At 45.4% G+C, this 23443-nt stretch overlaps 1 protein-coding gene across 2 annotated transcripts in view; it reads right to left on the reverse strand.

The window, feature by feature from the left end:
• Positions 1-23443, reverse strand: part of AKAP13 (A-kinase anchoring protein 13) — a 298396-nt gene that overhangs the window by 76154 nt on the left and 198799 nt on the right. For both annotated transcript variants that reach the window (XM_063142172.1, XM_063142171.1), the window contains exons 10-11: positions 15554-15635; positions 7449-7585 (exon numbers count right to left, since the gene is read on the reverse strand). In XM_063142172.1, the coding sequence (XP_062998242.1) occupies positions 7449-7585; positions 15554-15635 (219 nt within the window). The remainder of the gene's footprint in view (positions 1-7448; positions 7586-15553; positions 15636-23443) is intronic.

Consider the following 23443-nt stretch of genomic DNA (forward strand, 5'->3'; position numbering starts at 1 on the left):
GATGCTGCTAATATTGGGGTGAAGGCCATTCAAGAACCCTTTATCTCGCTTACATGGAAGAGCTGGCGTTGCCGGCCATTCAGCTCTTCTTCAACCTGCAATACGGCTTCCTGCTAAAACAGTATTTGCTGAGCAGGACTATTTGCTTGTTTCATTGATATCCTGCCTTTCCTCCAAAGAGTCAGAATGTGTGCATCTCCTCCTCTCCATTTCATCCTCACAACCACCCAGCGAGGTACATTAGGTTAGGAGTCAGTGGCTGGACCAAAGTCACCCATGACTGAGTGGGAACTGGAACCCAAATCTCCTAGAGCTCTCCTGGATCAGACCGAGGGTCATTCTAGGCTAGCACTGTGTTCACACAGTGGGCAACCAGCTGTCAACCAGGGACCAACAAAGCAGGACATGGTGCAACAGCACTCTCTCACCCATGTTCCCCAGCAACTAGTGCACACAGGCTTACTGCCTCGGATACTGGAGGTAACACATAACCATCAGGGCTACTAGCCACTGATAGCCTTCTCCTCCAGGAATTTATCCAACCCCCTTTTAAAGCCATCCAAACTTGTGGCCCTCACCACATCTTGTGGCAGTGAGTTCCATAGCTTAACACCGTGCCGTGTGAAGAAGTCCTTCCTTTTATCTGTCCTGAATCTCCGACCTGTCAGCTTCATGGGATGATCCCATTGGGTTCTAGTATTAACTACCACACCACACTGGGTGTAAAGAGGAAACCCTTTAACTACTCAGATACGGTCAGTAGCCCAATGCAACCCGAATGTGCAAAGTAAATACAAAAGGCAAAGAAAAGCATCTATTTTCAAAAGATGCTCCAACGATCCTGCAAAGAAGCTGCAGAGGTCCCCGCCCCTGCCCCAATCCCAAATCCTCCAGCGCCTCCATTTCTCACCCAAAAAAATCATGCACCTTCTGCTACTTACTTACATACATCAGAATTCCGCTCCCTCCTCTGTGTCTTGTATTATTTTAATTCTCAATCTGGCGACTCATTCTTCGCGGTTAACTTCACCCCCCCACCCCCCACCCACCCCGGCAAATTAAACACAATTTAGAAAGACGAAGCAGCGGAGACAGTCAGGAAGAATGATCTCACTGGGGACAGCTATCCCAGAGGGGATTTACAACGTCCTTGCCAATTCTTCACAAGATTACGTAAAGAAGAAGTCTCCTCTCTCAACTCCCCCGGACAACATCCTCCTCCCAGAACTGTAACTTCTTTGCGGAGAGATGTTAGTTTGGCAGAAATCCCCTTATGCAGAAACTGAACATTTCTACCATACGCAGCACAAGTCTGCAACCTGTGGTTTTAATTTTTGTGAACCGCCCAGAGAGCTTCGGCTATTGGGCGGTATAAAAATGTAATAAATAAATAAATAAATAAACCTCCCTGCATCACACGGCAGGGCTGCTCATAAGCTCTACATTAATATCACTGCATGGGGCTATTTTTGAATCCAGGAACTTTGCATTACAGCACAATCCAAAAAGAGGCTGATTATGTTAACGCAACTTATTTCGGATGTGGGGCAGCGGTTCCGTTCGTTGAAAAAGATGGTTTATTTATCCGCTTATGTTATTTGATTCGAAATAGTTTTATCTTGCTCCGAAGCCAAAAAAAAAGGCTACCAGAGTGGTCCGCCTAGCCCAGTAGTGACAACACTGGCTGGCAGCTGCTCTTTCAGGATTTCAGACAGGAGTCTTTCAGCCCTGCCTGGAGGTGCTGGGGATTGAACCTGCAACCTTCTGCATACAACGCACGGGCTCTGCTGCTAGGCTGTGACCTTTCTCCTGTACTTGCAGAATGGGACGCCTCAGCTCTGATGGGCAAAGAGTGGTAAATGCATCCGACATACTAGCTTAGTCTTTCACAGCCCCAACTGCAGAAGATTTGGTTATCTTGGCACACTCATAGAATCATAGAATAGTAGAGTTAGAAGGAGCCTATAAGGCCATCAAATCCAACCCCCTGCATTTAAGAGCCACTGGCAGAGGTAACATAAGAATAGGTTATCTGAAGGAATATCTCCTCCCATATGTACCTGCCCAGACCCTAAGATCATCTTCAGGAGTGAGAAAAGAAGTGAGGCAGGTGGCTACCAGGAGGGGGGCCTTCTCTGCTGTGGCACCCCGGCTGTGGAATGAGCTCCCCAGAGAAGTTCGCCTGGCACCTACATTATACTCTTTTCAACACCAGGTGAAGATCTTTTTTTATATATTTTCCCAGTATTTCAACACTTTATCATCTTAAGTCTTTTAACTTTTCTGTTTTAAATCTGTATTTTATAATGGTATTTTAAATCTCTGCATTGCTGCACGGTTTTATCCTGGCTGTACTTTTATATTGTGGTTATATACTGCGGTTTAAGTTTTATACTTTAGATTGTACTTCGTAATTAGGTTGTGATTTTTGTGAACCGCCCAGAGAGCTCTGGCTATTAGGCGGTATAGAAATGCAATAAATACATACATACATAAATAAAAAATTAGGCGATTTGCAAACACCTTAAAAATTCACTCTCGACACTCTCTCTCTCCTGGTTTCAAGATTATGCTCGAAACATACAAGTGATAAACAACTTCTTTTTGATTTTTTTTTTGGTGCTACATGACACCAATGTATGTAAAAGACTTTCTCAGAGAAGGAGACAGAGTAGAGCATTGTTGCAACGGAGCCAAGTATTAGGAGATCTTTTTGTGGCAGAAAAAAACACACACAAATAAATCTGAATTGCATTAGTGGCTGGCTTTTTTCTTTCTTTCTTCCCGGAAACCAAAGCCAGAACTTTATAGATGAAAATTACTGTTCCGTCTCTATGCCTCACCCTTTCCTTAGCCGCTCCCTGGGTTGCGCAGGAGGCTGAAGGAGCCTGGAAAACATTTTCCCAGTTCCCCGTCCCGAATTGTTATTCTGCTAGCTGGAACCCCTGTAAGTCCGTAAAGGACTGAAACGGCGTTGAGTGAGACACCCCCCCCCCCCAATTCACAAACACTAGCTTGCTTTTGCAGCACGGGGAAGTTCACAACTTGTACGGAGGCTCGGAAAAGCAGCGAGGTCTTAAAACGCTGATGTCAATCGCAGGAAACGACGTTAGACAGCGTGATTCGCTTGAGTGGGGAGTGTAGCAATGGCTGCCTGCTGCGTTGAATGCTCGTTTTGAGAAAATTATTTATTACATTTATATACCGCCCCATAGCCAAAGCTCTCTGGGCGGTTTACAAAAGTTAAAAACAGTAAATATTTAAAAATATACAAAATTTAAAAGGAGAATGAAGAATAAGCCCGTAGGTATAAACAATGGAACCTGGCCCAAGACCGTGCACCAGCATTGCTCAGCGTGTAACACACCCTTTCCCAATCCGGTGGCTGCCAAATATGTTGGATTGCAGTTCGCATAATCCCCAGCCAGCAGCCATGGGATTATGGGAGTTGCAGTCCAACACAACTAGAAGGGGAAGCCTGCAATGTATTACCGGATCTTCTCAAAGTACATAGTCCAGACCACTTCACACAGGTTAATCTTCTCTCTTTGTACCTGCAGTCTGGCTTATTTAAAACTAGGGATGGGTGAACGTGCAATGCTCGAACTTGTTCCGGTTCCCCAAAACCGTCCTCGAAGCTCGTTTTGCCTCGTTTACGTTCTGAAAGTGAGCATTTTTTCTTTTCGATTGCGAAAAGGATTCATTTTTAAAAGTGCGTTTTTCCCCTATCGAAAACACACCCACACAGGTTTTTTTTTATATAATATGCACATTTTCTCAATTGAAAATGCGCCTTTTCACCATGGGCTAAAGCATGGCATTGCTGGCATTGGCCATATTGGATGGGAATGATGGGTGTTGCAGTCCAACACATCGGGAGAGCCCCGGGGTTAGAAAAGGGTGCTCAACAAGGGAGAGGGCCTTTTCAGTGGTGCCCCCCCCCAATTATGGAACGATCTCTCCAATGAGGCCCACCTGGCACCAACATTGTTATCTTTTCAGCGCCAGGTTAAGACTTTCCTTTTCTCCCGGGCATTTAACAGCGTATGTTGAGTTTCAACTGATTCCAAAACAAGCTTTGGCCTGGCTGAGTGTTTAAAAATTATTTTAAATATTAGCTGTTTTTATGCTTTTGTTTTTAAGTTTTGTATATTGATTTTTAATGTTCAGTCTTTTTAATCTAATCTTTTTAATCTTTGTAAACCTCCCAGAGAGCTTCGGCTATGGGGCGGTATATAAATATAATAAATAATAATAAATGTAATAAATAAAATAATAGTAATTAAAAAATAGCAGCAGCAGCGACGACAACAACAGCAGCAGCAAACATTTAACAGGGAGTGAGGATTTATTCCTTAGCAAGTCAGCAGTCCGAGCCGTGTCACTTGACAAGGTGATGTCAGTTTTTAGCATCCTGAGATTATTCGTCTTGCACGCTCATCCATGTTGTACCGCACCCCAATAAACTTTTAATTGCTAGCAACAGATTTAAAGCTCCACTTAGGTTTTTTCACGCAACAGGACTGATCTTTGCTGTGCTCGCTATGCGTCTCCCAACACCTTTGCCCCGGGCCAGGCTGCTTGTGCCTGCCCACAGAGTTAGATAGCCATCTACCTGTGGGCCAAGAGAAGATGGGCCTCAGGGGCATTGATTGCATCAGGTCTTCAACGCACTCCATTCCTTGGGGCGCTGTCTCTTGCCTAAGGGGCTGGCCATTTTGCTCCAGCATGTGTCATGTTAAAACAAGACGCTTTTAAGTTGAGAAGCAGAGAGATAAGAGAACATTCCCTTGCGTTGCCTTGGGAGACTTTGCCTACTATTCCAGTGCCGGAACAGTTCCCTTTAGTGAATATTAAGGTGAGGTGCAGACTTCAGCCAATCAGCTTCGCACTTTTGCAAATTGCTTGTTAAATGTCAAACCCACCCACCCCCTCTTCATTTATAGGAATATGGGGTCATTTCCCTGCTGGATCGGAGTACTATCCTCCAAAGATCTCATTCATGAATCACATAGTAAGGCTTTGTTAGCTACTTCAGCTCAATGCTAATAAAGCCAATTTGTGTACTTCCTGTTATTGATTTATTTACTGCATTTCTACGCCGCCCAATAGCCGAAGCTCTCTAGGCAGTTCACAAAAATTAAAAACCATCAAATACAGCCGAAGTATAAAATTTAAAATGCAATATCAAACCACAATATAAAAGCGCAGCCGGAATAAAACCGAGCAGCAATGCAGAGGTTTAAAATACAGATTTAAAACAGGAAGTGAAAAGACTAAATGTGAAAATAGTTGGGCAAGTAAGAAGGTTTTTACCTGGCATCGGAAAGAGTATAACATAGGTGCCAGGTGAACCTTTCTGGGGAGCTCATTCCACAGCCGGGGTGCCACAGCAGAAAAGGCCCTCCTTTTGGTAAGCCTTTGTGTGAGTGTGTGTTTAATTGTCCTAGCACATTTCCCAAGATGGGAATGCTTTAAACCAGCCTTTCCCAACCTGGTGTCCTCCAGAAGTTTTGGAGTTCAACAACCATCAGCCCTATCCTGCATGGACAGCAAAGATGGGAGCTATAGTACAAACCATCTGGGGGGCATCATGTTGGGAAAGGCTGCTTTAGACTTATTAGGATCCTTTAAGGGCGTTGTAAGAATGGTGCTGATGGAGCGTATGAAGAGGAACATAGGAAGCTGCCCGAGACAGAGCCTTGGTCCACCTAGCTCAGCATTGTCTACACTGACTGGCAGAGGCTCTCTGGATACGGTTCTTTCCCAGCTCTACCTGGAGACACCGGAGATCGAACTGGGACCTTTTGCATCCAAAGCAGGTGCTCCATCGCTAGAGATGTAGGAGAAATTCCTTTCCGTTCGCTTTTGATCAGGATTGATCCAGTTCTCACCATCCGGACCAAACACAGCCTCGAACGCAGTCTGTAGTTGAAGTCTGCACATTTTGGAGCCTGCAATGTGATTCATGGACTCCCCCACCCCACCCACCCCAATGTATTTTCCAGCATGCGGACATCTGGAAAACGCGCGTGACAAAACGCACACTTTTGAAAACGGCGGACAGATAAGCTTCGATCAATGAGAAGAACGCGCAGAATTGAAATCCATATATTTCGACGATGCACACGACTGACGCTGCATTGGGGGGAAAGCACATGAAAACACGCAGGGGGGGGGCGGAAGCTCCCAATCTCGAACGGATTCGAGTCGGAAGAAGCTCTGAGATAGAGTTCAGAGAACTTCAGCGAGCTCAAGGTTTGCTGATTCACACAACCCTGGCCTAGGAACTGAAGCTCGTGCCTCTCACGCCCGAAGCAAGAATCATACCCCTGGATCGGCAGTCCCCAACCCGGTGCACTCCGGATGTTTTGGACTCCAACTCCCATCAGCCCTAGCCAGCACAGCCAATAGTCAGGAATGCTGGGAATTGTAGTCCAAAACATGTGAAGAGCACCAGGTGGGGGAAGGCTGCCTGAAATCAACAATCCTGATTGACTGTCTGCTCCCAGAGCCTAATGGATTGAGATGGATTTCCGACGGCACCAGAGAAATTCCCTGCTGCATTGGTGGACCTGTCAAAATTCTCGCTCAGCCCAGGAATGGGGAAATGGCCTCGGTGGTTAACCCGATTGCTCCTGAGCGCCCTCCCTGGCTTGGTAGAGCCAGCTGTGCTCCCTGTTTTTCTGGGGTGTTTGGGGCAACAAATTGGGTGTGATGGTAGTGGAGGAAATTCAGTCAGATGGGCTAAGTAGTGCCATTTCATCAGCTGGCTCACTATCTGATCCTGGGTGGACGAAACAAAACCCTATGAGGAGAGACTGAAAGAACTGGGCTTGTTAGCCTGGAGAAGAGAAGATTGAGGGGAGACATGAGAGCACTCTTTAAGAACTTGAAAGGTTGTCACACAGAGGAGGGCCAGGATCTCTTCTCGATCCTCCCAGAGTGCAGGACACGGAATAACGGGCTCAAGTTAAAGGAAGCCAGATTCCAGCTGTACATCAGGAAAAACTTCCTGACTGTTAGAGCAGTACGACAATGGAACCAGTTACCTAGGGAGGTCATGGGCTCTCCCACACTAGAGGCCTTCAAGAGGCAGCTGGACAACCATCTGTCAGGGATGCTTTAGGGTGGATTCCTGCGTTGAGCAGGGGGTTGGACTCGATGGCCTTGTAGGCCCCTTCCAACTCTACTATTCTATGATTCTACAATTCTATGATAATACAGCGAGGGAAAAAGAAAAGGTTGCTGGAAGGAGCAGCCAGGAAGTGTGATTGCTGACAATTGCTGGGGCAGGTGGGCAGGCAACAGACAGGTACATTTGGGGGGGAAATTCCGGGGACGTTTCAAGATCTCAAACAGCAAAAACGCCGACTGACGCTGCGGAGGTGTATTTCTTAAGTAGATCTGCAGGACCAGACCCATTAAGGACTGAGACTCAGGCTTACCTTCCCAAAGTCCACTTCATCCATCCCATCGCCTGGCAGAGCAAAGAGGTCCGGTTCGCTCCCAGATCCCCTTTTAAGGATGCCTTGGGATGACGTGCCATCGTCACTTAATCCAACTTCGTGAAAATTGTCACTTTCTGGAGGGGCAGGGGAGAGAAGAGAATGAAAAATCATAATCGGATCTGCGACGTCTCATTGAACTAATATAACTGCACTTGAAGAGCTGGGCAGGATTTATAATGGAATAATAATAATAATAATAATAATAATATATTTATTTATTTATTTGTTTGTTACCCGCCTCTCCCTCTGGATTGAGGCAGGGTACAACACAAATAAAAACCCCATAAAATACATACAACAAATTCAAACGTTTAAAACCAGTGCATTATTAAAAGCAGCACACCATTAAAAAAAAGGCATCTTAAAATTCTACTGGGTAGGCCTGCCGGAAGAGATCAATCTTTGTGGCTTTCTTAAATTCTGGAAGACTGTTAAGGTTATAATGGTATTGACAACTGTTCGGGCCCAGGACACACTCATATACCATTTTCAAACTGCTTTCAAAGTGTTATGTCCTACTTGGTGTATTTCTGGCTCTGCTGTAGCATAGCAGCTGATCTATGACTCAGGATGCATTCCACCATTGAGCGAGGTCCCCTCCCCAGCCTCGGGGATCAGGATTCTTTGTATGTCCATAGTCGTTTCTTTCAAAGCACATCACATACATTAAATTTGTAAGTTTTACAACACCCCTGTAAAGGTCCTAATAATCATCATAACCATCATCATCATCATCATAGGTTCTGCATCAAGGAAATCCTAATTCCGCAAGAAGGAAAGCTTAATTCTGTCTGTGGATTGTGTGATTTTGCACACCTTTGTGTAATTTCTCATATTCGGTGTACTTCTGACATTCTGCTTTCACTAGTCAGAAGGTGGGACAAGATGCAATGTAGGCCACTGAAATGCCCTGCAATGGGAATCTTATATAACTATACTTTGGCTTCTGGGATTCCACCCATACATTGTATAGTCACAGCCATAGGGACTAGAAACTTGCTAAGGAAAGAAACAGAAAGAAGAGGAAAGGAAAAGAGCTCAGAGAGCTGCATGTTGTGCTTTTTTCTGCACTCATAGGAACCTGGGAAGCCGCCTTATGCGGAGTCAGACCCTTGGTCCATCTCGGCCAGTATTGTCGACACTGACTGGCAGCAATAGCTTTCCAGGGATTCAGGCAGGATTCTTTTCTTGCCCTACCTGGAGAAGCCGGGGATCGAACCTGGGACCTTCCCGCATGCAAAGCAAGTGCTCTGTCACACCGAGCTATGGCCCCTGCTGTGGAATCATGGCATATTCACGCCCCACACGCAAGAAGGTACTAGCCTTAACAGAATGCAAACGGTTGATAAAAGCAGAGTCAAGGAGCATAAAAACGACAACATTTAAATACAAAGCAAAGGAATTAAAATCGGCAATATTTTCACAAAAGAGCCCTTGTGTTTCTAAACTGAACATCCAATGATGTGATAAAAAGTGGCTCAAAAGAGCACTTTTTATCAACTCACTGGATGTTCAGTTTAGAAAGACAAGGGCTCTTATGTGAAAATATTGTCGATTTTAATTCATTTGCTTTGTATTTACATTGTGTCCTTTTTATGCTCCTTAACTCTGCTTTTATCCATCATATTCACACCCCTGCCGTTAAGGTAGTTCTGTATTATCGTTCCGATGTTGCAAATGGAGTACCGACACGGAAACACGGGAGCTTCCCGAAGGCTGCGCAGTGAGTTCCCGGCTCTGAGGTTTGTCCTGGCGCCTTCCCAGCTCAAAGGTTACACTCTTCGCTACGAAGGATCCAGCCAGTCCACCCTCATCAGTGCAGTAGACCACAGCCCAAGGCAGCCAGAGAGCCGGAGCTGGGAATGGCAGCATTCCACGGAGGAGCTGCCACGCCAGGTGTGGTTCACTTCCCTGCACCTTCTCCGCTTTCCACCCCAGCTGGCAAGCCTGAGTTCCTTTTCCATGACGGGGGGAAAGGAAAAGAGAAGGAGGCCCTGGCTAGTGGTGAGAGGGGGGAGAGAAGCCGTAACAATCTGCAAGCCAGCTTTCCCGCTGATCCAGCTGGCAGCTTAACAGAGCATGTCCCACCGCATTCCAGACTGGAAAAGAAGCCAGCTCTGCAAAAATGGTTCAGATGGAAAACTGGAAAGGAAGTTCCAGGCTGACCACCGGGCAGACACGGAGAAGTTAATCAACTCATGCGCTGAAAGGTGCGGCAAGGTCGGCAGAAGGGCGCGAGGAAGGGGATATGCAAGGAAGGAAGGAAAACCACCTTTCTCTAACTCTGCTAAGGCTTGGGAAGATCACTTAAGTAACCTGATAAAGAGCTGGCGAGAGTGTTGGGCTAGAACTCGGGAGATCTGGGTTCGAGTCCCCACTGGGTGACTTTGGGCCAGGCACTGACTCTCAGTCGAACCTACCTCGCAGGGTTGTTGTAAGGATCACATGGAGAGGAGGAGGATCTTGTAACTTGCCTTGGGTTTCTTGCAAGAGAAAAGAAAAGGCAGGATATAAATAAATAGTGGGATCTTGAATTCAGCCATTGGGTAAAATCCAACTAAAGTCCAACTTGGAGTAGACTCATTGAAATGAATGGGACCTAAGTTAGTCATGATTAACTTCATTTCAATGGGTGTACTCCAAGTTGGACTTTAGTTGGATTTTACCCAATGGCTGAATTCAAGATCCCACAATTTATTTATTTATTTGGACTTTAGTTGGATAATAGGGCTTTAGCTGGACTCTATCCAATGGGCTGTTGTTGTTTTTAAAGAATAAACAATGAGTTGTGTTTGAAACCGGCCTGGTTCAGACATTATGAGAAACCAAGGTTTTCCGGCTACAGATATTTTGAACTACAATGCCCAACATTCCTGGCCATTGGCCATGCTGGCTAGGACTGATGGGATTCGAAGTCCGAAACACACGTGGGAGAGTCCAGGTTGGGAAAAGCTGGACCAGCAGTAGTGAGCCATGTGCTCCTCCTCCCTCCTAATTTGCACACGCACGTGGTGATTTGAAGCTTTTGCTTCTGATTTGAAATAAATCACAGACTTCCGGCTTGCAAAAGCAAAGACTTCTGAGCCTGGGAATGCGTTCCCAAGTACCAGTACTGAATGGAGTTCACAGCCCTTCCTCATAAAAACCCACTCTTGATTTCCCCAAGCACTCTTCGTGTCAGCCATATCATTTAGGATAGGCAGGGAGGCGTTTTGTTGCTGCTACTGTTGAACAATCGAGAATCAAATTCCTTCTGATGTAATGCAAATGACCCAGTGACCTTCCAGTAGATCCAGATCTACCTTCTGCCCACCCATCCTTCAAAATCCAGTTAGTGAGCAAGCTAGATTTCAAAATCATACTTTGACCCAAATTGTCCTAACTGGAGTTAAGACAAACCATAGTGCCCTGAGTTTGGATGTAACAAGGAACTGTGGTTCGTTGAACACAGGCAGCGAAGGCTTCCTATTGCTACCTTCAGTGCGTGAAAGGTGGGCACGTGTGAGTCTGAGCCTTGCTGCACTTTGTTAATACAGTATGAAACCACGGCTTTCCATTATTTCTAACCACTGTCTTCAAATTAATGTAAAAAAATGAAATTGCATTAAGAATAACTTAACAGATGTGGTACTGCCATTTTCAGTGTCGCCTAGGTCTACAATGACCTCTGATGCGTTGCTGACACTCTTTCTTTTAAACTCGGGATACGCGTTTAAACACACACCACCCAAAAAGTAAGTGAATTGTTAAACCTCTTTGTGTTGATGAAGCAGTTAAAATAATTCAATTATTCTGGTATGGAAGGATAGGTTTCATCAGGTTGGGATCATTTAAACCCCAAATACCTTGGATATGCAGTTTTCCATTCTCCTTCCCCCTCCCCTCGACTTTAAGTTGGGCTCTAACTGACATAATGCCCTTTTAGTAAAAAAAAACCTTGAATAGCACAGAGAGAGAGAGAGAAGAATGAAACGAAAAAAGAAAGAAAGGAACTACAGAACAATTTATCTCTCTACTGTAGAAGAGTACAAGGATTATGAACAGGTTTGGGGGGAAATCTCTGCCTCCCCATTTGAGTCAGTTATGACCCCAAATATGTAGGAGGATTAAGGAATAAGAAGGGAGGGGGAAACCCAAACACATTTATCCTGTGAGTGTTGAGAACTCCAAAGCCAAAGGCTGCTTTGGAAGCGCACCCTCCTCTTTCCAGGGGGAAAAACGGATTTATTTTTCTGTTTTCGCTTGTTTTGCTCTGAGTGTGCCTGGGTTGCGCAATCAGAGATCATTTCCACCTCTATCGAGGGCCTTGATAAGCCTCCAGTGACAAGGACACCATCGCAATGAAGCTGGAAGGATGGCAAGCCCCCCAACACACCCGTGCCCCGTGCTTCCTCGCGCACACAGGATTTATGGCTTGAACACTCCACTTCCATTTTTTCCCCCAAAGCGCACATCAAAATGACACTGTGGGCCATTTTTAATGCACATAGGGAGACAGGGATGGTCCAGTCTATATATACAGTAGAAGTGGGTGGTAAAATGCCAGGGTGGTAGAATGTCCTAGCTTTATATATTTATAAACCACCTTTTAGGACTCTGTCTCACATACATAAATACTCTTCTCTCTCTCTCTCTCTCTCTCTCTCTCTCACACACACACACACACACACACACACACACTTTCTTTCTCTCACACATACCTCGCTCGCTCTCTTGCGCATACACACACACACACACACACACACTTTATGTGTGTATGTTCTGTGTTTTAGAATTTTAAATTTTGTATACTCGTTTTTATTTTAATTTTAGAATTTCTGTGAACCACCCAGAGAGCCCTGGCTATGGGGGCAGTATATAAATGTAATAAATAAATAATAAATAAATAAATATTATCTCTCTCACACACACGTAAATACTCTTCTCTTGCTCTCTCTCACACACATGTCACTCTTTCTCTCTCACACACACACATCTCACTCTTTCTCTCACACACTTTCTCTCTCTCACTCCCTCACACACACACACAAACACTCTTCTCTCACACACACATTCCCCGTCTCTCTCTCTCTCACACACACACACACACATCACACACTCTCTTTCTCTCACACACACCCCTCTCTCTCTTGCACACACACAAAAAACTCTTATCTCTCTTACACACACTTTCCCTCTTATTCTCTCTCTCTCTCTCTCTCTCTCTCACACACACACACACTTATCTTTCACACACACATAAATACTCTCTTCTCTCTCTCTCTCACACACACGCACACATACCTTCTCTCTCTCTCTCTCTCTCTCACTCTCACACACACACACACACACACACACACACAATGACATGCTCCTTCAAAAGAAGAATTGGGTTGAACAAAGTGATGATGAAGATATTCCCCTTTCCTGCTTTCTAAAGTAGCCACAGAACGATTCTTTAGTAGGCAGAGGCATCCTGGGAAGAGAGACAAGAGTCTGGTAACACTCTACTAACTCAGACATTTTAATAGGAGCGGCACATTCTTGAGTTTTTAAAGGGGCTGCAAACCCCCAGTTCCTTCTTCACGCTGAACCTCAGTGAGACGAGGAATCCTTTAAACCTGAGCCTTAAAACCTATTCATGTGGACAACAGCCGCGCTGTGTAACCTTCACCTTAGATTTACTCTCCCTGTGGTAACACCAGAGTTTGAGCCCCAAGTTTGATTGGAAGCCCAAACAAAGGATTTCCCACAGGCCCCAGCTAAGCAGGCAACATTATTTTCTGGCTTCCGGAGGCAATGCCAGCCCTGCTTCGCCTCGAGGGCCTGCAGACGTACAATATCTCTTCATCACGGACACTTTGTCGTCCGGTGCATTCTTCGGCCAGCATGCTCTTAAGGTAGCCAGTCAGCTGATTACAACAGCAACACCCCGAGGCCTTTAACTTTTTGGCATTCATTATTCACCCTCAAGGCCAGACAGGGCGTCAACACGCAAGGGAGCATGTTGCTCTTTCCCAATAATGTACATGCAAAGGATTAGAACGGACACACCGAAAACGACTCTTTGCTTCCAATGAGTCACGCCTTGGAGGGGTTGCCAGCCCCTTGCTGCATGGGAGTTCCTGTCCTTTTAGGGTGCAGTCTTACGGGGATGGCCATAAACCTCCAGACTTTATGGCCATCCGATGCAGAGCGAGAGGAGCAGCGGAGGTGAAATTTGTCTCCATGCTCCTCCCACTTTGCATTTTAGCTAGATGGGCTTTTTCACCCGTCTAGCTGAGGAGATAGGAAGGGGGAGAGAAGGAGGCTGGAAGATGTGTCATAAGCTGGCTTCCATAGTCTCCTTCCCACCCGGCCCAAAGGAACGCCCCCCTTTACCTTCCCTCCAAGGTCAGTTTTGCAACTCAGGGAGGCAGTGCACTTCTCTCCGCGCTGGCTGTGAGAGTCCGAGGTCAGAGCACTGACTCTGACCTCGGATCCAGGAATCCAAACTTTCCTATACCCCCCACCCCCAGATACTGTCAAGGGGCCATAGGGTTCCTCTCCCCATCACTTTGGCAGGAAAATCCCAACCCAACGATTTGGATTCTGGGTGACAAACAGAAAGTACTGGCATGTTTCTCTCTTGGGAATTTGTGGGCAGAGCCCAGTTCACACGACAAAGGGCAAACAGGAGCCATTTGGGCTAAACTGGGTTTAAGGATCTAATGCAGAACTAACCGAACGCCATGCTAAGTTGCACTGGTTTGCACCGCTTGCAAAATGTCATAATATCCTTAGCATGGTTATAATCTGCAGCTTGTGTAACAACTGGTTATAACGTAGGGGGGTTTTTTAATTGAAAACCAAGCTGAAAATGGAGGGCAGCTAAAATGACTAAGGGGCTGAAGCATCTCCCTTGCAAGGGAAGGTTACAACAGCTGGGATTGTTTAGCTTGGAAAAAAAGGAGGCTAAGGGGAGACATGATAGAGGTGTACGAAATTATGCATCGTGCGGAGAATGTGGATAGGGAGGCTTTCCATCAGTACCCGTTAACCATCTTTCAATGCCCGGTGGAATAACGTAAAACAACCACCATCTCCTGCCCTAGTTATTATTTCTTTACAAATACAATTTATGAGCTGCCTTTCAGTTTCTGTTGGAAAAGAAATGCAGGGCATGAATACAGGATAGCTGCCTCACACTGAGTCAGACCGCTGGTCCGTCTAGCTCAGTACTGTCTACACCGATTTCCCCCAATCTGGTACCCTCCAGATATTTTGGACTTTAGCTCCCATAATCTCGAGTCAGCATACCCAACTGTCATGGAAGATGCGTCCAAAACATCTGGAAGGGATGTCTAGGTTGGGGACATCCAGCGAACACTCTCCAAGGTTCTGAGAAGTTTTCAGATGGGGATCACTTTTTCCATGATTAATTTTGTATTTTTTAAACAAATAAGACATTAATAAACAATAAGATAATTTGGGGATACACAGATAACCATCTGTCATCAATAGCCTACATTATAATACAGAGATTGCCTCATTTGTACTCTATCCATTTATCCTACTCCATTCATATGCTATTATCCTAAGAAATCTTTCCATAACTGACCATGAGTCTCTGGTGGTTTTAATATTCCTTGTGCCTAATCATATACACTATAAATTGATGCCAAGCTGCATAGAAGTCTTGTCTATAGTTAACGTTCCTGGTTGCTTTTTTGACTTAGATCAGCTTTTCCATAAGAGCAATTGACCAAACTCTGAGGTCAGATGGGGATCTTTACCCACCTTATCTGGAGATTTTAGAGGTTGCTCTACCACTGGTGCTCTACCACTGGTTCTATGGCCCTTCCCAGAAGATGGTGCTCCCTAAAACGCTCTGCCCCTTTAAAGTTTTCAGCTTGCATCAAATCGACCCTGGAAACTCACCCAGTCCACTGCAGCCTGGCAAAGAGTGTCAAGGAACTCAACGGTTTCACATGGCTCAATTGTTTCCAGAAGACCAAGCGCAATAGCAACACATCATCTTTGTGCTATTATATCTCAACGGGTAAAGACCAATGTCTTCTTACCTGTAGAACTGCAAGGGCGCTTTGGTTTCAACAACGAGGGATCCGGAGAAGGCTCAACGGGACACCAGTTTTCACGATTGATCTAAGAAAAACGGAGAAGAGACACATCAATGCAGGAATGTTTTCAAGGGATGTAGACCAATTGCAGCAGACGAAACAGCTCTACAATGCAGCCAGTAAAACTGATTTATCCCTAGAACACAGGAAGGATGGGTTCCAAGGCTATTCAATCCAAATAGTGCCCACCACCTCGCTATATTTATTTATTTATTATTGCATTTATATCCCACCTTTTTTCCTGCAAGGAACCCAAGGCGGTGTACATAATTCTCCTCCTCTCCATTTTATCCTTACAACATCAACCCTGTGAGGTGGGTTGGGCTGAGTTTTCATGGGTTTTCATGGCCAAGTGGGGACTAGAACCCAGATCTCCCAACTCCCAGCCCGACACTTTAGCCACTACACCACACTATATATCTGTTTAGAAATCTGTAGAACTGTTTAGAAACAAAAATGTATGCAATCTCGTTGACCTTAGGGCAGGCGGGCAGGGTGGGGGCGGAAACAAGGGGACCATTTTAAACAGAGACGGAAGTTATTGGATTATCAGCTTCCTGGCAATTAATGGAAGAATTACAGAAATCTAATTAGGCAGCTGTGTAAAGGCAATCGAAAATAATAAGGAAAACTTTTAGAAAAAGGCTGTATCGGGGGTGTTTGACACCCCAAAGGCTGCAGAGAATATACAATTTACCAGGCACAGGTTGTGGGGAGGCATAAAGCTAAGGATGTAGATGGTGAACATATATGGTGGAAATGACATAGGATGGAAACAAAACCAGAGGAAAGCACTTGACTGTGTAAGGAATAATACAGGTCATCAGCTTCCACTGTATACTGAGAGGTTTAAGATGCAATCCTATGCATGTTTAGCCAGAAAAAAAAACATGCACAGGATTGCGCCCTTAACAGACATTAATGGTTTTGCAAGAACCCTAATTGCTAATTTATCAATAGCAGCAAAGATCTTAGTAGCTTCCAAATGGAAAATGTTCGATGAGCCTTCGGAAACTAGAATGGTTAAATGAAATGGTAGCTAAAACGTGCGTGGCTAAAGTGGTGAAACCAACATCTAATGTTAAATTAAGAGGGAGAGAAAAATAAAGACTTTTTTTAAAAAAAAATGGATATGAGGGTCTTTTTGTTTGCTCTTGCACGCAGCCACATGAATTGAAATGTACTTGCTATGAGTTTTGTTTACCAATAAGATTGTATTTTCTCGTATTTGTTTCGTGGTTTCTGTATGATGACAGTAACAACGAACATTTTCAAAGAACTGATGATTTGGTACATTTCATTGATGCCCTAACTCTTCCATCTAAAGTGGGGGGCCCTTATTCTTCCTAGTAGTACACCCGATGATGGTACACTAGTGGTACACACCATAACCCACCCAGTTGGCTCCTTCAAGTGCTGATGGATTTCACACCACAAGGCTTACAAAATTCCGGGGGTGATAAAACTGCATGGTGGCCCATTTGTGTGAAGTTCAGGCTAGCTAGATCTCCCAAGGCACAAAGTGTTGTGAGTATTATTATTATTATTATTATTATTATTTATTTATATAGCACCATCAATGTACATGGTGCTGTACAGAGTAAAACAGTAAATCGCAAGACCCTGCCGCATAGGCTTACAATCTAATAAAATCATAGTAAAGCAATAAGGAGGGGAAGAGAATGTAAACAGGCACAGGGTAGGGTAAAACTAACAGTGTAAAGTCCAGACAACATCAAGTTTTAAAAGCTTTAGGAAAAAGAAAAGTTTTTAGCTGAGCTTTAAAAGCTGCGATTGAACTTGTGGATCTCAGATGTTCTGGAAGAGCGTTCCAGGCGTAAGGGGCAGCGGAAGAAAATGGACGAAGCCGAGCAAGGGAAGTAGAGACCCTTGGGCAGGCGAGAAACACGGCATCAGAGGAGCGAAGAGCACGAGCGGGGCAATAGTGTGAGAGGAGAGAGGAGAGATAGGAAGGAGCTAGACCGTGAAAAGCTTTGAAGGTCGACAGGAGAAGTTTATATTGGATTCTGAAGTGAATTGGAAGCCAATGAAGAGATTTCAGAAGTGGAGTAACATGGTCAGAGCGGCGAGCCAGGAAGATGATCTTAGCGGCAGAGTGGTGGACAGAAACCAGTGGACTGATGTGAGACGAAGGAAGGCCAGAGAGAAGAAGGTTGCAGTAGTCCAACCGAGACATAACAGCGTACAACCAAGTACAACAGCGGTACCTGTCAGCTGAGAACGGAACCTGGCGGCACCCACACATACCCACCCACCCTCCCCACACACACCAATTTCTTTGCAAAGAAAGATCTAAAGTCTCTCTTCCTGACCAACCTCCAGTGCAGAATTACTGCCCAAAATGTCCAGAAACACGCCTCATTTGCCTGGCTTTTTTTAAAGTCACAATCTTATGCATGTTTAGAAAAAAAATGCTGGGAACTGTAGGACTTCCCCCTCCCTCCCGTCTAAACATACATAGGATTCTGCCCTAAAAGTATTTTTGATCCTTCTGCAAACCTCAGAATTCCTTGGAGAATGTAGATATCTCCCTCTTGTTCCCCAGTGATCCTTCTCATTCGCTCTCTCATAGGCATGGGCTGGAATAATTGAGGAATGGAGAGGGTGGTTCAAACTTTAGAATGGGAATGAAGGACAGGGTGCATTGCCATGGGAAACAGTCCACCCCCTTGCTGGGATCTTCCTCCTACAATTTACCTCCATCCCCCAAAGAGCTGGAAAATAAGGCCATGGCTAGACCAGGGGGGTGCGGGTGGATGATCTCATGATATGATGATCACGAGATCTTCCCCCTCAGTCTACACACGGTACACAACGTCTGGGAGGACGTCGTGCCCACCATTTTTAAGAAACAACACAGGAGCTGGAGCACATGAGCGCTCCAGCGAAAAAGTAAGTAAAAAAAGTAAGTAAAAAAAAACAAAACAAAAAAGCCCACCTGCTTCCCGGCTCATCGCAGTTACTCGCAAGGAGCAGGGAAGAAACCGGGATGGCTGCCCACATGTCCCACGGTCTCGGGACGATGTCGAGACCGTGGGAAAAGTCAGGATTAAAGCCAGCCCAGCTATCCCGGAAATAGCAGAGTTGGAAGGGGCCTACAAGGCCATCGAGTCCAACCCCCTGCTCAATGCAGGAATCCACTCTAAAGCATCCCTGACAGATGCTTGTCCAGCTGCCTCTTGAAGGCCTCTAGTGTGGGAGAGCCCACAACCTCACCAGGCAACTGATTCCATTGTCATACTGCTCTAACAGTCGGGACGTTTTTCCTGATGTCCAGCTGGAATCCAGCTTCCTTTAACTTGAGCCCGTTATTCCGTGTCCTGCACTCTGGGAGGATCGAGAAGAGATCCTCTGTGTGACAACCTTTGAAGTATTTGAAGAGTGCTATCATGTCTCCCCTCAATCTTATCTTCTCCAGGCTAAACATGCCCAGTTCTTTCAGTCTCTCTTCATAGGGCTTTGTTTCCAGACCCCTGATCATCCTGGTTGCCCTCCTCTGAACACGCTCCAGCTTGTCTGCGTCCTTCTTGAATTGTGGAGCCCAGAACTGGACGCAATACTCTAGATGAGGCCTAACCCAGGGCCGAATAGAGAGGAACCAGTACCTCACGTGATTTGGAAGCTATACTTCTATTAATGCAGCCCAAAATAGCATTTGCCTTTCCTGTCCCCGGGATCCCTTATGCATCATGTGGGCGCACAGGGATGATCCCCGAGATATCACTTCGTCTAGACATGCCCTGAGTCTCAGACTTAAACTTCAGGTCAAAGCTAGAGACGAGTCAATCCGAAGTGCTTATTTACTGTACTCTTGCACCCCAGGTCATCTCAGGGCACTTCACCTGTATTCTGACACTGGAAAACCTTCCAAGATCCAAGTGCTTTGCAAGATTCAATCTTCCGGGATAAAACTATAAAATCAAACTCAATTCACTCAGGGGAGGAAAAGAAGGGGGAAGCATATTATTTTTAGCTTTCATTTCCTTGTTACACCCTCGGGCCTGCATTTCCTTTAATCATGCTTTCATTTAGCTTCCCAGCATGCAAAAAAACATACTCCCCCCCACCGCACTTGTTTGTTAAAAGAAGTTTCTGATCTTTGCATCTGATCTTGTACCGCAAAGCCTAGTCCTGAATCTTGAAAACGTAGCTCAGGTGCAAAACGTCACGTCTGCGGGCCAAATCAGGCCTTCCCCAGATAGCCACGCCCCGTTTCCCTCCCCCCCCCCCCCGGTCTCCCAACCATCCATTTCTTGGTGGTTTCACAACTTTGGGGCACCAAACCCCTCACCATCCATTCTAAAAGGTTGCAATGCCTCCCCTAAGGTATAATAACTAGCAGGAAGAGTTTTAAGCTAAAATATGCTGGTATTTTGGCCCTGCCCCATTTTGCCTTTGGCCCCACCCACCACCAGAATGTGGTCCCCGGGAGCTTCTCCGGAATAGAAGCCGGCCCTCGGACTGAAAGAAGTCCAACATCCCTGGCTTAAGACATTTCTATGCCATTCTTCAGCCAGAAAAGGCACCCAAAAGAGCTTACAGATCAATAAAAACAAGACAGTCCCTGCCCTTAGGCTTAACATCTAAAAAGGCACAGCACAAAAGGAAAAAGGAATGGTGAGGGCAGAGGAAAAGAAGCAAACTTAGGCACCAGTTCATAATGTTATATAGTTCTATGGCAACCAGCCATAAAGCAGCTCTAATGCTGTAATATACCTAGATGCCGTCGGTCTTCTCACCATGACTAGTTGAAACAGTTCAAAGAGAACTGCTTGCCTTCTCAGCTCCCGCTAGAGTGCAGACTTATGTGGCTGATCAGTCTAGATCAGTTTGTTGTCAATGCTTCGGCTGCTTCCAGACGGGGCTTCTAGCACTACCACATAGAAGGCATGACACAGCTATTCATTGGGTTCCAAATGTCAGGTCATGCACTCTGACATTTACACCACCTGTGCAATGTTGAGCACAGCATCAGCCAGAGTCAATGCTTGTCAAAGTGTACCTGAGTAAGCCTTGCTTACCCAATCCATCTGCCCACCCTCTTTTCATGTGGGCTTGTAACGTGACTGAGCCTACCCGCAGAGAGTGCAAATTACACATTGAGTATTTTGAGTGAGTATTTTGGGTACATTGCATATTTTGAGTACGTACATTGAGTATTTTGAGTGAACCTACCCACAGAGAGTGCAAAATACACATTGAGGAAGATGCAAGGCTGGTGTTGAAAATGGCAGCACTGTGTCTAGGTCTCCTCTGATTCTACTGCCAACCCCCCAGTAATATCTAGTGAAACTCAGCAGGTAATGTGACGTCATCACACTGCGAGTTTACCTGCCCTCTCCTACGCTACCTCATTGGCTGCATGACGATATCGCTGGGAACGGGGTGAGAATTAGACACACAGATGCCATTTTCAGTGGCATCACCGTTTCACCCGAACTGGTTAGTCCTGTCCTTAAGCATTCACGTAAGTGTCTGTGCATCATGGGAGGGTGAGTAAGAAAGAAGCTCATTTCTGTTCCCCAGTCTGTGTGATGTAATAGTTTTTCAATCAAGGCCTCACTATTCCAATGCGGCAGCTGTAAAACTAGAAAAGATGCCAACCCATAAAGAAAAAGCGAACTAGAATAATGGTCCATGATACCATGAAGTTTTAAAAACGCTCAGCAATGAGTCTAAGGAAGGAAATTATGCGAGGAAGGGTGTGTATATGAACGAACTGGTGATGTTAATCACAGAGATAAGTTGGGGCAGTTTCAAATGTGAACGAGGTTGTCAAAACTCCTAACCATTCTTCAGAGGACAGGCGAAGAAAAAACGGGTTTCAATCCCTGGGAGGGAGGCAGAATCTGTTCCAACTGGCCTGGAAGACTCAAAGCATCTTTTAGTCACCACAGGTGACTAAGAAAGTTTACAAACCTGCCTTAAGGCCAGGCCAGTGTGTATGCTGCAATTCTGCAGGGTTAAAAAAGCGAAAAAGCATGGGGTATTGATGCAGGAGTCAGCCTAGAATTTCATCTTTCATCTTCCTTTCTTTTTTTAAAAAAAAGCAATTTTAAAGCCCTTATGATGTGCTTGAAAGCTTGTGAACAAAATCTGGGAAAATCCTAGAAACCAGAGAGATGGCTGAAAGAAATTTCCAGTGGTTGTGGGCAGAGACTCAGCAATCTGCTCCGTTTCCAACTTTATTGTCGCAAACCAGAGTATAGCACTAAAAACAGTACCATCAATTCTGCAAAAATCAGCCCGCTTGCACAGTTATGCACTCGCATGATTTAGACATGCTTTTCGTGGCACAGGATCTGGGTCACCTTGAAGCACAGTTTTAACTTTGAAGCACAGAGCATACAAGTTCACCTAGAACAGTTTTGATGCTGCTCTGTTTGCCTCCCCGGACGGCAGCTAATAAAACGAGACATTTCTAGATTCAAATTCGGCAAGTCCTGGGAAATCTATGGGCAAATTGCCTTTTGCCTCCATTTCAGAGAGGTTCCTCCTTCCCAAGCAAATACAACCAAACCAGAGTGCGTTACCCAGGGAGCCGGTGGCCCTCCTCCAGTCGCCTTCTCTGCCAGGAAAATAAAGCTCTTAAGAGTGACAAAACATTCCCAGACTGACACCTTACTGTTCGGTCGAGCAGATGCTAATTTTAGATTTGGGGGTGAAGGGGGAGAATGGCGGGCGGAAGAATGCCAAGAACCGTTAGCCAAGGGAGGTATTTGCAGCTCCCGCCTCCACACCCTATTTAAAGGCAAAACCGAATCCCGGTTCCAGTAAGGAAAAAGAAAAAAAAAGGGGGGGGGACACAACTTTGGGAGAAGGGGGGAGAACACTCTTTTTTTTCCAAATGCTTTTTTGGCAGAATATATTGTCATTAATAAAACGGCTCTCAAATCACTTGCATTCTCTAAATTAGTTCCCAAAGTAGAACAGCCTGCTCTTTTGCAGTGCTGCTGCTGCAGGGAACCATGGGCTTTGTTGTTGTTTTTTAGTGGGGGTGTGTGATGCTGGAAGCGTTGTAGAGAGCTGAAGTACCCACACACCTGGCTCGAAGTGGACAGGGAGGCGAGAACGGAACTGAAAAGCCACAGACTCACTTTGATCTTAGCTTAGAGTGGGCAAAACCACACTCCAGGGTAGGCTGGTGAGTTTCCAGCTGGTGGCTTTGGAGGAGCAGAGGGGAGTGAAATTCTGAAAAGGGGAAAGGGATTAAGAGATTGCTTGTTGTTTTTTTATATGTTATTGTAGTTCCTGCATGAAGGGTCAAGTAAGGAGGAGGGAGGGGGGGGAGGGAGGGAGAGAGAGAGAGAGAATATAAATTCCCAAGGGATTGCAAAGCATCACTTGTAAAAGATTGTTTGACTAGGAAGAACTGAGTTCAAATCTTCACTCTCCCACAAAGCTCACTGGTGACAGGTTAGCAGAGCACCATCTAGTGAGCTATTACGGTGTGAGGTAGTGGATATGGTGTTGGACGTCAACCAAGGAGATCCAGGTTCAAGCCCCCCACTTAGCCATGAACATCACTGTGTAAACTTGGGAAAATGCTCACTCTCGCAGCCTGGCCTACCTCATAGGGCTGTTGTGAGGATATACAATATATGTCCCACCCTTAAGACACTTGGAGAAAGGAATAATGTATAATACACAAACAATGCAAACGCTGGAAAACAGAAATATGGCGCAACAGTTTTCTTATTAAAATCTGAAGAGAAAACGGCAGAAGGAACGCAGCTAGCAAACTATGCCAAAGGCTGCCAGTAGACAAAATAAACACGCTAAGAATTGGGAATTACTACTCCACAGCTAGTC

This window comes from Elgaria multicarinata, chromosome 16 (assembly GCF_023053635.1).
Source record: "Elgaria multicarinata webbii isolate HBS135686 ecotype San Diego chromosome 16, rElgMul1.1.pri, whole genome shotgun sequence".
NCBI classification, from domain to species: Eukaryota; Metazoa; Chordata; class Lepidosauria; order Squamata; family Anguidae; genus Elgaria; species Elgaria multicarinata.